The 16,681-nt window shown below is 39.8% G+C and overlaps 1 protein-coding gene and 1 long non-coding RNA gene across 2 annotated transcripts in view; one reads left to right on the top strand and one right to left on the bottom strand.

Moving 5' to 3' along the window:
* The window catches only part of LOC145459233 (matrix metalloproteinase-14-like), a 28,236-nt gene extending 16,504 nt beyond the window's left edge, over window positions 1–11,732 (top strand). The window contains exons 8-10 of the mRNA XM_080337876.1: window positions 322–459; window positions 8,975–9,094; window positions 9,828–11,732. Of these exons, the coding sequence (XP_080194002.1) occupies window positions 322–459; window positions 8,975–9,094; window positions 9,828–10,243 (674 nt within the window). The 3' untranslated portion in view covers window positions 10,244–11,732. The remainder of the gene's footprint in view (window positions 1–321; window positions 460–8,974; window positions 9,095–9,827) is intronic.
* Window positions 11,731–14,915, bottom strand: LOC145459266 (uncharacterized). The gene is made up of 2 exons (XR_013921323.1): window positions 14,619–14,915; window positions 11,731–14,423 (listed from the first exon to the last, which is right to left on the bottom strand). It is a non-coding gene; the product is annotated as an uncharacterized LOC145459266 (long non-coding RNA).
* Window positions 14,916–16,681: the final 1,766 nt, after the last annotated feature.

Here is a 16,681-nt window from a genome sequence, read left to right as displayed (position 1 = left end):
TTGGATTTGACTGACCGCATGAGAGGTCTGCATCAGACCGTGGTTGCAATCAGCGTGGGTTGGATACGTAATCATAAGCGCGAGATTGTTACGCAATTTGCCGCAGCGGTATGCGTGCACTTCTATACAGACGAGGTTATTATGGATCGTTTGCACTCTGACATTTGTGTGCAACGGTCGCGATTTAATTAAGGATTATTGAATGGTATATTCATATTGAATTTGAATTATAACGATGTTTTCACTTGATATACATTTATTTTCTTGACACATGACCGTCAACTTGTTACTTTTACAACGACAGAGTGTATCGTTTTACAGATAACATGTATTACGAATTTCTCGGAACTTCGGTGGTAGATGGCTATCCGCAGCGACTCAGAGATCTCGGTCTCAACAACGAGGACTTCGACGCCGGAGTTTGGTGGAAAAGATACCACAAGACCTATCTTTTTAAAGGTTCGTGGATTTTTTCATGACAGAAGCTACAAATGACTAACTGCCAATGTCTAGTGTGGCCCGTATTTCGCTACAGATATATTTTTATGTATTAAGGCTAGAATCTGACCAATTTATCAGCGAGTCAATAGTATCGAGTTGATATATCTTTGAAAGAAATGTTGGAATCGGCCATTATTATTTCAATACACTATACGTCACTGTTAGAATTCAGAGTTAGCAATCTGCAAATATTAGAAATTCCATGTCGAGAATATCACCGCGGTACGCGTCGCGTTCAAAAGACAATGTCGCGAAAGCGTTCAGTCCGACAAGTCTTTGACTGTTTATGCTCCTCGCATCAATTTGATGTGAATCATACATCCTTCGCGCCGGTAGACTATGTTCATCGCGACAGCAGGAAAACCCCCGCAATTTAAGGCACCAAATTCCGCCGAAACTGGTCAAATTTTGAATATTTCAGAAATTATCTTATTCACGCTTGTCGCGACTAACCGTAAGTCATCGGGTATTTACGTTACGGCGCTTCGGTTTATGAGGATTGCCTTACGTGAGGCTTTTGTTGATATTGTGAAGTCTTGGCGTCACTCGGCATATAAAAATGGCTTCATATTATAAGCAACTTTATGTAGTATGTTGACACAGCATGCAATGTTTGAATGACGTTAGTTGGGAGAAAAACCGTCTCTTGCAAAGGATTATGCTCGATAATAACAAGGCATAAGGCATTATTTTTTGCAAGGGAAGATTTTTCTCCAATAAATGGTTCAAATATTGCATCCTGTGCCAACATACTACTTCAATTGTTCGCAAGCTTGTTAAACGTAGCGTGAAACTAGTTGATGGTGCCAGACTACGCTTTAGCCTATAATGCAAATATCCGTAGTATCTCAAGATGACACGCTTCCGTAATTTTAGGTTGAAATTCTAGTAAACAAATAATATTTCAAAAGGTTGGTTGTAATAGTTCATTAATATGAGTATACTGTTCACAAAAACAGCTTGAGGGAACACGATCGGTGATTTCGATCATGCTTGTTTACCATTAGGTGGTGTAGTGCATTGAATTAATGAAAATTCAATGAACTGCACCGAAAATGCGACAGGAGAGCTGTGTAGTGCGAAACGAGCCAAGCTTAGAGTGCTCGTACATAAATTTGCCATTCTTATGCTTATGATTATGAAGTCTTATTTGGCATGAACTGAGCTTGATCTTTGTTTTATTTCTTTCGAATTTGGGAATTTAATTTAATTTCCAAGTTTTTGAGAATTTTGTTTGTATAATTCTAATCTAAGTTGGGGAAAACTGTAGCCGTAACTCTGATTCGAATATAACTTGGAAAAACTAATAATTTTTCTAGTTTTTTTTAAACTCTGGTTACTGCAACATCCAGGTTAATCCTATTTAAAGCGGTGATGATTATGTACGAAAAATAATAACAATGCAATTTAATTGTACGATATAATAGTAAGTCATGATGTACTTGACCTACGCACGGGTCGCGAGCATGCCTTAATTGCTACGTGTCTGACTGGTCAGTTGTTACCTGTACACGCGTGCGGTAATGGTGACATATTATACAAATACTTACAAGTCTAAGAACCCTCGGTCTTGAAAGGTTGAAATACAATTCCCTTTCGTAAAGGGGATGCTATTACACCAATTAACCATCGATCAGCGCGTTCCAAGCCTCGCATTTAGATCAAGATTACGCGGTGCCTGGTTATCTGTGATAAGACGTGGTGGTGTTGTTGAAAAATACATCGCTGCGCGTAGATCAAAGAGTTGTGAGTAGCTTCCGACTGTAACATTGTAATCAATACCCCGAAATGACCTTATTTTACACTTTGAATTTATTTTACCCCCAATGAATAAATCTGGAAATACTGATATAATACGTGATATGAGTTTAATGCTCGATTAAAATGACGGTTGGGAAATTTAGTAGCATCTCAATCACACTACAGTTTTTGGTATGCTATATTTTAATGTCTCTATATTCTACGCCCAGTTTTCTGTCAAGCAGAATTAGAAGTATAGTCTGAAATCTTAGCCACTTGAGCAAGTAGTGCAAATAGGCAAGAGCGCTGCGAAATACTACAAGCACTCCGTTACTTATAACCTCTGAAAAAGTTCGTATTTTGTCTTTGGTTACATCGCCAATTAAGTAGCGCGAACGCAATCCTACAAATTACATCAGGCCACTGGGAATTTGCGATTGTATACTTCGAAACAGCGATAACACGCCGCAAATACCAGGTACACCACTCGCTAAATGGCAATCGCCAAAGGAGGCGTCGCTAATCATCATTATGATGAAAGAAGCGTTGATAACGGGCCACTAAATGGAAAACAAAAGAATTTATGATCATATCATGTGCGGCTTTATTCGGTCGGAAGATTTCAGCCAGGGGTATGTTTCCAGCGACGGGCTTGTATAGTTGCACGAATCTATCATAATCGAAATGATATTACATTGCGAAATGCTATTGCTCATTCGTTAGCAAAGGTTTTCAATAACGAAATAATTTTAAAGAGACTCTTCCTGGAGGTACAAAACTTCAATGTACAATTGAATAATATATTCATATTGAAATAAACCCGAAATTTGTTGTCATACACTCATCAGGGGTAATCGTCAGCAACTAGTACTTTTTAATTGTTATGTCCTCTTTTACAATTCCGCGTAAAAAACAAATTCTATATTTTCAAACAGAAGATTAAGCCTAATCCTACCGCCACATAATGGCGATGTCGTGTGGGGCCGTAATAAAACCCGACCTAGGTTGCGATAATGAATCGGCGCTTCGTTAAGACTAGCGCAAGTGTTTAAAAAGCGGCCAAAATCGGCTAATCGGGACTTAGGCTTTTAGAGCTTTCCTTCAATTACCGAAAGTCCGACTAGACTCGAAAGGGCTGGGAGATGAGTCACCCGAGGTGTGATTCACAGACGCGTACGCATACCACTGCTATACTACCGGTTATTCTATTAACACGCGTCAAACGTTTGATGTACAACGCCCACTCACCCGATTATTTATTGAAGTGGAAACGATGTGAATTTCTGTAAACGGATGAATACGGTTCTTAGTTTGATAGTAAATGTTTATTTTGGGATGATACATCCGATGTTTCTGTTTGTACGGACATGTTTAACTGTTTAAGTCGTGTTTCTAGGACTACATTCACTCAACATCTGGTTGCCAGCAGAGGTGGTCATTAGTCAGCAACGAATCACTAACTTTTTAGCAGTACTCAAGTAGATTCTGCCTACTTGGACTACTTACTCAAGCAGTTATGATCCTTTGACTACTTCCGCTCAACAGTTTTGAGTTTTTGGACAAAACTAGGCCTTTAATACTTATTGTATGTGCTTACTTGTAACTCAATACTTCTGATTATGCTTGAGTGAAAATTTTGGACATACGTTCTGCTCTTACATCGGTACCTATCAATGCCACATTGACCAACACCACTTGCTCAATTGTGGCGAGATAGCGTAGCAGTAGTGGTATAATCCACCGCTGCGACAACGGGCTGCGGGTTCGAGTCCGCTTCAGTGTTGGAGGTTTACTTAGGCTCCTCCTCGCCGGCTCATTCGTGTAAGCGGTGTCTTATAAAAGCCTAGAAGTGGGCCATGCTACAAGTCGGCATCTACGAAATAAAAATGAAGAAACTTGGCCTGGTGTAAATGACTATAGTAGTCGACAACACAATGAATACCACAAACAACAATACTTTTACTCACTTGGTTATGACCTTTGACTACTTCTACTTCTATCTGACACACTTTTCTGTTTACAGAAAAAACTATAGGCCTAGAATACTTACTTGGAAAGCATCACTAATTCTACTTGTACCTGACTAGAAACTTACGAAGTTATTTCTACTTCTACTTGAGTATCAACAATGACTATTTTGACAATCACCTCTGGTTGATGGCTCAATTTGCTCCTGTTTATGAAATCTCTTTGCGTAAGCGGTGTCAGTATGTTATGGCGTTGAAATCTACCAAGTTTACCTTCGCTAGATGCTGACATATTCGAGTTTATTTCAATATGAATATACTATTCAATTGTATATTGAGGTTCTATACCTCCAAGAAGATCTTCACAAATTTCTTATTACATCTTTATATGTGATATCCTACCCAGGTTTGAACATCGTTGCCGACACCCTGTGGTGCTGAAATAGCGGTCATTAGCATTCGTCATCTAAACGGGCATTCATCAACGTAATAACTGAGTTGTGTTTATGATAATGCTGTAAATCGATACTTTTAAACGCTAATGGTTTTACGAAAAGAATACAGCGTCCTTATCTGATAAATAGGCGCCGGTGATGTCTGTCTAATCTCAAACGGTTGTGTAAAAGAAGATCCTATTTCATCGGTGGCTGTATGATGCCGAGTTTACGGCGCTGTAATTTTAGGTAGCAATTCTAACAAGAAAAATAAATTACGACCTTTATCGCAGCCAAATATCTTTTTTTTGTAATTTAGTATTTCTTTGTTTACAATCTACCTTTCTACACACGACAGGCACAAAGGTACCAGCTTCTTTGACCATCAAAGATTGTTTGAAATTTCAAAACAATGCATCACGAGCATTGCATTCGTTATCCTGGGTTTGGATATCACTATAGTGTCAGCCCGGTGAACCAACCTAGATTATTCGGATCGAATTGGAAATGCGTCTCAATCTCATGAGAGAGGAAAATGTCTGTATAACGAGCTTGGCTTGTTTCGCACTATACAGTTTTCAATCGTATATTGAAGTTTGGTACATCCACGAAGCTGTTCATATACAGTTTTCCTGTAGCATTTCAGGAGACCAGAAATTAGATTACTGACATTTAGATCATTTAGCGCATGGATTATACGCTAAAAGCAGTTTATTATCACTGTTTCTGGATGTTCGCAACGCTTTAACCGTGATGATAAATCATTGATGAATCTGGCCTCATGGCCTGCAATATGAAAGCTCTTTCTGCCTACGTAGCATCAGCATGGTGAACATGAATTGAGATCCCGCAATTAAGCTTTTAGGCCACGTTAGGATATAGGAATCCTAACGTTGAGCTGACCGAAACTCAGGTGACTTCAATCAGGAAATGACAGCGCACAATACGTCTTGTAATCCATATAGTTGAAACGCAATATTGCAATCGCAGCTAGCTGTTCAAAGTATCAACAACGTCGCTGCATCTCCTTAGCATACGCCCAGACACGTAATGGACCGGCTGTGAATTCTACAGTATTGCAATGCCCGTGTATAGCCAGAAACCGTTGTGTGTCTAAGGTCGTACCCATCAGTCAGATAATTCTAGTTGTCTAATTCGACTAATTAGAGAGAAATGCCAGCAATTTAATTCTAATCTAATTTGGTAAATCGTTCTCAAATGCTATGGCTTCAATTCCAATCTCGTTTCTGGTTTCCCTGCGAAAATGCCACAGGAGAACCGTATGGTGCAGAACGAGCCAATCTCGGCGTACCCACATTTGCCAGTCACATGCTTATGATAATGAACTCAGGTTTGATAGGTACTGAGCTTAACCTTCGTTTTATTTATTTCTAATTTGAAATTTAATTCAACTTCCTAATTCAGTAATAATAATTCGAGTATATATTTGTAATTCTAATCTAATTGGGAAAAGTTATTGATTTTTCCAGTTTTTCAACTCTAGACGGACCATGCCTCTGACCACAACATAATTATACTTGAAGTAACTACAGTTGAATTCGATACTCAATTATCTCATAGGTGATTTAGTTAGATAATAGTCGCAATGATGGCCGTTCAGTCACAGTTCATTTTCCCCGTCCGTAGACTTCTTACGTTCAATTTGCCTTTCCGATTATGATATCCATTTACACGCGGAAATGTGTGCTGAAGATTACTTTTCCAGGTATTACGTAATCCGCTAAAACACGAGTAACATCGACGAACTCTTTCGGGGCGGTAATAACGAATTGATAATGTCGGTGTACCACCGGTTGACTCATGGATTCGTGTCAATACTGTTTATAGTATCTCGTCCAGAGATGTTACGCACGATTCCTTTGCGGTACTTTTGAGTCCATGGACTGTTTCCAAAGTATGCCTGACGATATGTTGGTGGCGAACATCTGCTACACCGCAAAAATGACACTTAACTAACAATACAGCTGCACATCCAGATATGTTAATTGATGTCATTGGGGGTAACATTGATCTCACTGCATTTGTAACCATGCAATTGTAAATTAGTTGCGTCATGATTGAAATAATCGATTGAACAAAGATGGAGTGTACACCGCGATTTTATGGGCTGTATCCACTGAATCGGCAATGCTTGAAACCAGATGACCAGAAACGGGCGTATAAAGTATAATATGGGATCTGGATCTTTCAATAAAGAATACATAAGTCATATTGCGACCCCTGTGTCACGGTAACTGAATATATTCTCGAAAATCGCACCGATTTGCAGTGTCGTTCGTATTCTATAGCAATGTATTAATGTGTATTGTGGGGTATATTTCTGTTTTATGACTAGGCGAGAATTTGAGATTCGGCGGGTTTTAATGATTAAGAACCCCTGTTCTATAGTTCAGAACAACACGAGACTGGCTGTCTTAAAACGAATGGACGGATTAAAAACTCCAATACACTCCGCTTCGACAAAACTTACAATGCAATGCGTGATAAAAGTTCGTAAACACAAACATATTTACCTCAAGTTTGCACTCAGCACCAGCCACTTCTATATCGAAAACAGGCATTCGTTTCTGCATCGGCAAAGGCATTAAACTCAGCCATCGGATCAGCCTATTTTGCGACCCGCAATGACGTAGTCCATCCCAAGGGAAATCGCGCGCTGATATAATTGATATTCGTCAATGCAATACAGGATGCCGTAGACCGCTTTCGTGACTAGCTGTGTTGGTTTTGTTGCAAAAGGCATTTGCTTACGAACTGTTTTGACTCTTCGCATATATCTCGGGAGGGTTATTGCTGGTTCTCAACCAGCACGCAGACCAAATACGTAATGATATCGTCAGAGGTGGTCAAAGTACACAGCGTTGCCATATTATGCTATATTCCCACCTGGAAGCCTTGACCATATCACAGCATACACATTTAATGTAGTACAAAGCTACGTACGTTAGTGGAAATGACATGTCTGTGGAGTCGTGATCAACACACAGAATAGTCACAAATTGCAATGAAATATATATAGTCGAAAAAAAAACAAATTATCTTCAATGTGATGTGGAACCGGAACTGGCATTATAGTATTTGTGGTCGCATAAAAAGCAGTCATTTTTTTAGAGAGAAAGGTTTGATTCTGAAACGAAGCCGGCAAGGCGACGCAGTCCTGATAATAATTAATTTCCCAGCAATATGAAGCCTGCAGAATATGGGAATCTTTACTATGTCTAGACATGTTTTTCTAATTTTACCCCATCAGGTTATCTCGGCGTGTATTTTGGTCCCGTTTTCAGGACATTGTCGGTGATTTAAATTGCAATCACGGAGGAAACCGGTGTCTTTGCGCTATGTCATTGATGGCTCGTGGACTAATAAAGGCAGCGGCTTGCTTTTGGGAGATGTTCCGTGATTTAGTCATGCGTTTTTGGCTTCCGATTGACAAATCATCGAAAGGTTACATTGCCGAAGATACTATCGGGGCCACGATACTATGAATACGATGCGAGCTTTATTTTAACTTTGCGGAATCTTTCTATGCTCTATTCTTAATTCTTTTTAATTCTGAAAGAAATTCAATTTCCAAGTTTTTGCGATTTCAGTAATACTAATTTGAGAAAAAACTGTGTGCCTATAATTCTAAAATGCTAATCAGATTTGCAAAAGCTAAAAATTGTTTAGTTGTCGAACACTCTGCTGGCGGTGTAAGGGTGCGGGTGCTAATCTTGTTGATTCGCAAAATTGCTCAATTAGGGTGAAATACGAATCTCCACTAAGCGACTTAGCGTTGGTAATTGTGTTGCTGTTTAGACTGAGTTATTGATTCCATAGTAATGGTAACAAGGATTGATACCATCTTGGTGATGCGAATTATGATGAATAATGAATTCCGACACGGGCTCGTTTTCAACAGGAAGTTACTCTAGTGCTGACATACGACACCAAACCGCATTATTACTTACGTTGATTCAATCCATTTGTCAATATGTTTTACCTAACCACTAAACAGTGATCATCTCTGTTTTGGTTAGGAAGTATATTATTATAAACTTTACACCAGGTTTGCTTAACTATGTTTAGCAAAGTTTCAATTACAATAGTTTAGGATTTTCTTAGCCGGCCATAGCTGTCACGGAATAGTTTACAGTCATACAAATACACAGTGGTATACAATGTTCTTTCCAATTTTCTAGTAGTTGCGGACTATTAGCCATGACGAGTTCCAGCCGAAAATATTCGGGTTTATTTCAATATGAATATATTATGCACAGGTATATTGAAGTGCTATCGATGCAAACATTTCATGCGTGTCTCTCGTCACAGGGCATCGATATTGGAGAATGGAGAACAGCCGGGCCGATTGGGGATTCCCGAAAGAAATGGATATCTGGAAGGATATTCCCGGCGACCTCGACGCTGCGTTTATGGGTGTTGGAAAATCAGGTGGGAATAATACTGTTTCTGTCGGTCGGTATAACTAAACCGTAATTCTATTTAATAAATTAACTCTTAGTGTTAAGGAGCCTATAATTTCAGTACTCAAAAATATCCATCTCTTACTATTCGACTTCAATCCTTATAATCAATACTTGATTCGCATTCGAGTACTCGAATCATTGTGCTCAGCCCTACTAGTAGCCATGGTAAGAATGTGCTATTTCACTGTCGATCAAAAACATTAACCGCTAGGTGGAAGTACAGGGCCGTGCACGCGTACAATTTACCAGTAGTTCAGCAACTGAGAAAAATTCCAGCTTTTCCAATTTAGATTAGAGGTAGAAATATAGATACACAGCTTCTAAATTAGATTGAATTAGAATTGCTGATCTCGCGAAAACTTGGAAATTGAATTAAATTCTGACTCAGAAAAGAAATACAGTAAAAAATCAAGTTCACTCCTTATCAGATCAAGAGTTGATTTTCATAAACACGAGATTGGGAATGTCTGTGCATGTGTACAAGTGTACAGTGTACACCGAGCTTGACTCGTTTCGCACTATAATATTCTCATGTAGCATTTTCAGGAAAAAAGCATACGTTAGGTTAGAATTATTATTAGCGCATAGAAACATTTCGCAATTAGATTACAATTAGATTACCGGCATTTCGGTTTAATTAGTCTGTAATTAAACAATACAATTATCTAGTACCAAAGCGATATCCTTCTGCTACACAGGCGACAACGAAACGTACTTTGTGAAAGGTAACAAGTACTGGAAGTTTCACTCGCGAAAGCTGCAAGTCTTAGAAGCGCACGACAGCTTCAAAGAAGACTTTTTGGGCTGCGACAGAGTCGTAAAATCGCCAGCCACGGGCGGCCACTCAAACATTCCGACCGGCGCCATAGCGGCGATTGTCGCGGTCGCTATATTGATCTCGGTAGCTCTGACAGTGTGTATATACCGGAGAAAGTTTTCGGGTTACAAATACACCAACCAAAGGTCCATACCGCGCGACCCTCCGCCCCCATACTCAAGGGGCTACGAGTCTCACTTTGAAAATGGGGACAGCCCAGAGGAGAGGTACTTGTGGGTGAAATCTATCAACCACGGGTGGAACAATATTAAGTATTCTTTGCAACATAAAGTATGAGAAAGAAGGTGGTCACGCCTGAAGTTGGCGGACTTGATGCAAGCCATGAGAATGGCCGGGTGCTATGTACTGTACACTGCACTGTACACTAGTACACATTTGAACTGCTGGTATAGAGATTTGGAGTTTAGGCGTGGTGCTTCTGATGAAGCCTATTCGCTTATGTTGATCTTGATAACCGGAGACAGGGCTGCATTTAAAACAACATGTGTTTTAAAAAAGTTTTAAACAGTATTGTAAGCAAATGCCATTATAGTAAAAACCGTTCCTTTTTTAAAAGCTTTGTAGGTAAAACCAGGCCTAGACTCACTTACTATTTTATTTACCTGGAAATCTCACATCTAGCTGTACTTGAGTAGGCATTTAATACGTTTCGTCTACTTCTACTTGAGTGCACTAATGATGACAACTTTGACCACCCCTCCTTATACATTAACAAGCGTATGCCCGAAATGTATCCATACAGTGCTTGGTTTCAGCTGCCACTGTATGTATACTGCATTATAGTACAATTTCGACTACTACCACTGTCGTTGCAATTGCGTGTGGTTATCAACATGTGTTTCAAGATAGTATTTCTCCTTGAATGAGTAGAAATGTTTCGACGCAGAGAGGTTTATATGATTTTTCGTACTTGCTCATGCACTGGCGGCAACATTTATACGGGCCTCATTATAAAGATCTGTAATTGTTCCATGTTGTTCGTCTGAATCCAATTATATTTCGTGTATATCATATCAAGTGTTGGCATCCATTAAACAAGATTGGTTTCACATCTGCAACGATGTACAAGCCTGTCCAATGTCCTAGTTGATATAAGAGTCCGGCCTATAACCTAATTAACACCGATAACCCTGATATATTCAGCCGATATTCAAAATACTTGTCATTTTTGTGGATCTTTATGTCCATTGCTATGATTGGACATGAAATAAACTATAGAATGACCGCCGGTAAGCTGTAAGAAAGAGATCAATATTCCCAGTCTAGTCCCATAGTCGCAGATTATAGTTCTCTCTCCCTCCCTACTAGCATGCTGTGATGTCATGAAAATTTTCGATTTTTTTTTTACCTCTAATGGCTGATACAGATCTCCCTTTCAAAGTATGATGTCGACTCGATATTATGTGTGTAGGTCTTTTCGATCATCTGCCATGATATTTATAAACCCATATTCGAGATAGTAAATCCATCAGCACACTATCGGTATTACATGTGGTAGCCCGACTCCTGACTTCGCTAAGACTTGTTGCTAAGACTATTCATCCACACTGTTACACTATTTATTGTCCGTTTCGTATTCATCGAGCCCTGCATCAATATATTTCTACCTATCGAACGCTTATCTACATGAAATGCAGCATAATATCCATCGGAAGTTGCAGTTAGCTGTTAGCTACTTCTGACAAATGTTTTTATTTGTTCCTATTTGAGTACTTCATATAACTGTACATCTATCGTTTATTCTTAATACATTTCAACAACAATAGTATTGGTGTGGTGTTTAATAGTAATAAGGTAATAAACTGCCTGTTGGGGTGCGCAAAATCATTTAACACGCAACAGAGAGTTTGACATTGTTCCATTAGGACAGGTGATATTGAGCGGTTCTATTACTTTTATCCGCTCGAGAGACACAATGTAAAATGCGATCCACAAAACACAATGCCGTGAATTCAACAGAGGAGGCTATCGAAATGACCAAGCACGGTCACGTAACCGACCTTCCAACGCTCTATAAACACTCCGAAAAGTAGCCCTTCCATATGCGTGATAAGAATACAAATCGCTGAAGGAATATCACTGCCATATATAAACTCTGGGCCTACCATATTTTCAACACCCAGAAAGAGAACATTTTGTTGCTGGCTGAATAAAACGAAAGTAGAATTGTTACGTTTGAGTTTGACGATGTTATACATTTCCTTGATAGTTGGACGCAAAAGTTACAAATCCAAAGGAAAGCAAAGTTACAAAAAAAAACTTGCTCCAAACAAATTACGACAGATCCTCGCATGTAAAGAGTCCCAGATGTATGCAATGACAACCAAAGGGTATAGAACTGGTAGGGTATAAGTTGTCGGAAATACTTTTAAGCAGTAATTCATCATGCTTCATTTCCACACTATTTTCTGGAAATAAATACAACGTCTCGAGTAAAAGTCCGTTTCAAAGTAAACGCAATAAACTCGAAATGCGTAAAAGAGGATATTTAAGCGTCCACGGACGACCATTCACTTTTCTTTAAAATAGAGGACGAATCGCCCTAACAGAGGACATATGACAGGTCACGTTAACCTGAACAATCGACAGCTAGCGCGATAGTAAGGTAGTTTCAACTTCAAGGCAATGTCACGTGCCGGGTTTATAAGACATTACATAAGGACGGAGCCGAAGTGCATTTAATGACTTCTTGCCTGTACCTGGAAATGTTACGTTATAGGTCTTTGCATAGAACAGTAAACATACAAGACGTACTTCCAACATGAAACTAACGTATTTAGTCAGCAGAATTACTATAAGACAGGCGATAACTATCCAGAGTGCAGTTGGCAAAAGACGAGGAGTTCACAGAACACAGGGTATAAATGCAATTAGGGTTGCATTTAAAACAAATGGTGTTTTAAAACACTTGTTTATAGCATGTTTAAAAGTGTTTTTTTAAATGCCTTTTAAAACAAATGATTTTTTACTAACGTTGCATAATTGTGCCATAATTACGCAATAACTTTCGAAGAAACATGTAGTAGGAGTCTACGGACGATTTGCATCCGCTATAGTCGATTTAGACGAAATTTCATGGTTAGGACCTTCGAAATCGTCGTCGGTTGAACAGTTATAGCACGTAGATATATCGGCCGCGGTCCGTAAAAAGGCTGCATAACGATGTATAGTCCTGGTTAGCTATATTTTTGGTCCGTTTAGTACAGGGTTCGGAAGCCGTTTTCGTCAAAGGAGCCATTTTTACCCTATATTTTCAATCGTCAATGTCAATCAACTGTGACGCCACAATCAAAGATTCGTGACGTCATAGCTAACAAACCACAATAAAACATGTTTTAAACAAGGGCAATGCTTTAGACACGCTTGTTTAAAATTGATTTTTGTTTTTAAATTAGGGTTACCATACGTCCTCTTTTATAAGAGGATTTGTCCTCTTTTATTACTTTTTTGAAAGTGTCCTCAGAGGACGCCCTTTTGTCCTCTTTTTTGAGATTTTGTCCTCTTTTGTGAGAATTTTGGTCATATGTATAGCAAAATCCGACTGAGATGCCATAAATCAGCAGCGAAGTGACGTTCCGGCGTGTATTTCAGGAGCTGAGCGGAAAGTTGACCTTATTTTTTATTTTTTTTTAGTCAACCACCCGACAATGTGATGGAAAAAACTGTGTTTTGGGCATTGAGAATTCTCCTCCGGTTTTGCAAATCTGACAATTCTGAAAGAGTGTCCTCTTTTTAGATTTCCAGGATATGGTAACCCTATTTTAAATGCAACCCTAAATACAACGCAAAACACAGGGAAATAATAGCACTAATTATTTAGTCCTATACAAACAAGATACAAACGACACCACCGTAAATGCATGAACAGCATAACAGTCCTCCTTGTATAAAATTCACGCCACGATTGTCATTCCTGTCCCGTGATTCCTTATGTTAATCAAGAGTTTACCTCCCCTCACCCCACGCACACACCACCGTAAACGAAGTATCAGATGCCGAGCGTTGCGACACTGTATTATCCAATGATAAGTGAGGGTGTGGCGACCTATAACCCCAGTACAATGCTTGGCTTTTGCACACTATAGTGTTGGCGCAATTCCGAGAGGATGGGCAGTGGGCACGTATTGGGTTGTGCCGTAATATCAAGGCGATCGTCTTCCACAAATTCAGTCAGGTAGAGGAAAGGCAGTTAGTGTCTGTAACTCAGGTCTCTTGTCTTGATGTGACGCCGTTCTCAAGATTAGAATTCAGCAAGTCTTTATTCGTAGTCAGAGGTCGCTGAGATTGGTGCCAGAGCTTTGATGGTGATCGGGTTACGTGCAATTGATTTGTCGCGTCCAGCAGAGCGCAACATCAAACTATAGTGGCCTCATAGTGATGCACGGTTGATCGGGCTACTTGAACTACAAATCAGAGTCATTTCGATAATCTGCGACCACTGTCCAAGGACTCAGCCCTGCGAATTAAAAGGATGATAAAATCCACACAAAACCACTCTGTACATGGCAAATACTAAACGTACACAATAGGCACTTCGACTTCGAAACAGTCGTGGAAACAGTCGTGTGACAATGACCAATTGAGTTACTCATGCGAATAGACAAAAGCTACGCTTCAGTACTCAAAAATGTAGTACTACGTTACTACTCACCTCTGCATTAAGAACCAGGTGAACTTGGCTCGTCATGTTTCTCGTTTAATTCCCGTTAACCCTGCGATATTTGGTCGATCAAGAAGTATAGCATTTTGACATCAGTTACCATTCCACACCTATACTGTAGGTCGTCAATCAATCAAATCCATCAATCACTCAGCTATATGCAGCGAATTATAATCATTTCCATGCGTTCAAGACACACAATGTACAATACAATACACCAGACATCGGTCATCCTAAACTATTGATTCAACCGCGTTGCAGAATAGGCTATATGTATCTGGAGATGGATCTCCCCTTATCGTATGAGAGCTCTCTTTTCAGGAAGACAATGGCTCGTATTCTTGAGCGAGTTTACATAGCCCTAAGAGTGTACAGTACATTGTATATACAATACTCCGTAAAGGATTGCATTATAGAACAATAACAAATTCTGAAACGATATTGCAAGACCCGGAATCGTTTGAGTGTGCCAAGCGAAAGCATAACGCCAAAACTGTCAAGGGGTCGAACTGTATCTATTCTACATGCTTGACACTTTGGCTATGCCAAATTATACTATAGAACATCTCCTCTGACTGCCATTTGCTTCAAGCATACGTAGATGCAGGTGAATGAACTGGACTCATTATGACCGGGGCACCCTTGGTAACTGGCGGACTTTATTACTGATTGGAAGCAATAACATTGTTGTTGTTTGGTACTCATAAATGTTTCCACGATCCGCATTTATGATCGTTTAGCCCCAGCATGTAATTGTATATGACTATTCGTAACTTTAAGCACGACGGGGTTTTGTTAGACGCCGCTAATGAGAAGCCTGGACAAACTTGCAACACATAGGGAGGATTCTGATGTCGACGTCGGTAGGATATGAGCATTGAGCAAGGGATCCATCGGTGTTACAGCGGTAAAAATAGCACTGCACTGTTACTCCATATCAGGGCTTACCAACATGTTGGAAACCAAAAGCTACATCTTGGGTACTGATTAGTGTACACGGTGCAACGGAATACGAGTTACTCCCGCCGTTTATTCGTGGTTGGTTGAATATGTTCATTTTGACAATCTGAGCACTGGGCAATGGACATAGTTTCCGCTCTTTATGCGTAGAAAACATAAATATTCCCGGGACGCACGCCTGGTCGCCTGCGTCTCCAAGTTCATTTGCGTTGCCGCGCCATGCGCCAAAGAGCAAATCTCCGTGTCGAGTCTCGGGAATATTAGCAATATTCTCTTTCCGACTTCCGCAGAGCGAAGACGAGTAACACCCCTTATCGAAAACTACTTTCGCATGTTTCTTTGGGTCGACCGACCTATGTTTAACCGCTGTTCACATGGAACCCTTCTCTAATTCGACCTACAAAGCTCTCATTTGAATATTTGCTAGTGCCACTAAGGGCGACTCATCTGGATCTTACGGGTGACTTAGCGCCATCGGGCACCGCGTTGGTGACCCCTGATCTATGTGGTGGTGATTTCCTTATTACAAAGTGTACCATGCTTTTCACTATACACTCGACCCCGCTTAATTAATAAAAGTCTTATCGACGCTTTAACTTCGGTACAATTGCGTCCGTCTTGTAGGACAGATTGGTACAGAAATGTTTTCTGAATAGCTAAAAGGTTTTTGCTCTTAATTTCTACTATGGAATCGTTTGGTATCAAAATACAGTACTTGTAGTGTACAATACAACTGACCTGAAGGTATGAATCTTGCGCGTATTATGCGATCAGTTACAATTAATGCGGTATAGCGGGGCTGCAACATAACAATATTTTCAATGCGCTGTCTGCCTTGACGCGTGACCAATGACAATTTAACGAACAACTGATGTCCCGCGTAATTCGGATAAAGTCGCTTCTCCGCTTAATTTGACCAAAAGTGAGCGTAACAAAGGTGTCCAGAGTCGGGTTTATGCCACCGCGTTATGCAATACTGGAAAACTCGTATCATTCAAAAACATACAAATATACTATTCTATGCATTTTATTCAACTTAGTGATTATATCACACTCACCACCACCACCACCTGTGATATGACATTGTTCTGTAG

The sequence above is a fragment of the Botryllus schlosseri genome, chromosome 16 (genome assembly GCF_051294905.1).
Source record: "Botryllus schlosseri isolate E-star chromosome 16, Bs_hap1, whole genome shotgun sequence".
Taxonomy (NCBI): Eukaryota; Metazoa; Chordata; class Ascidiacea; order Stolidobranchia; family Styelidae; genus Botryllus; species Botryllus schlosseri.
Note: the sequence above shows the minus strand (reverse complement) of the source record. Positions and strands in the feature narration are given on the sequence as shown.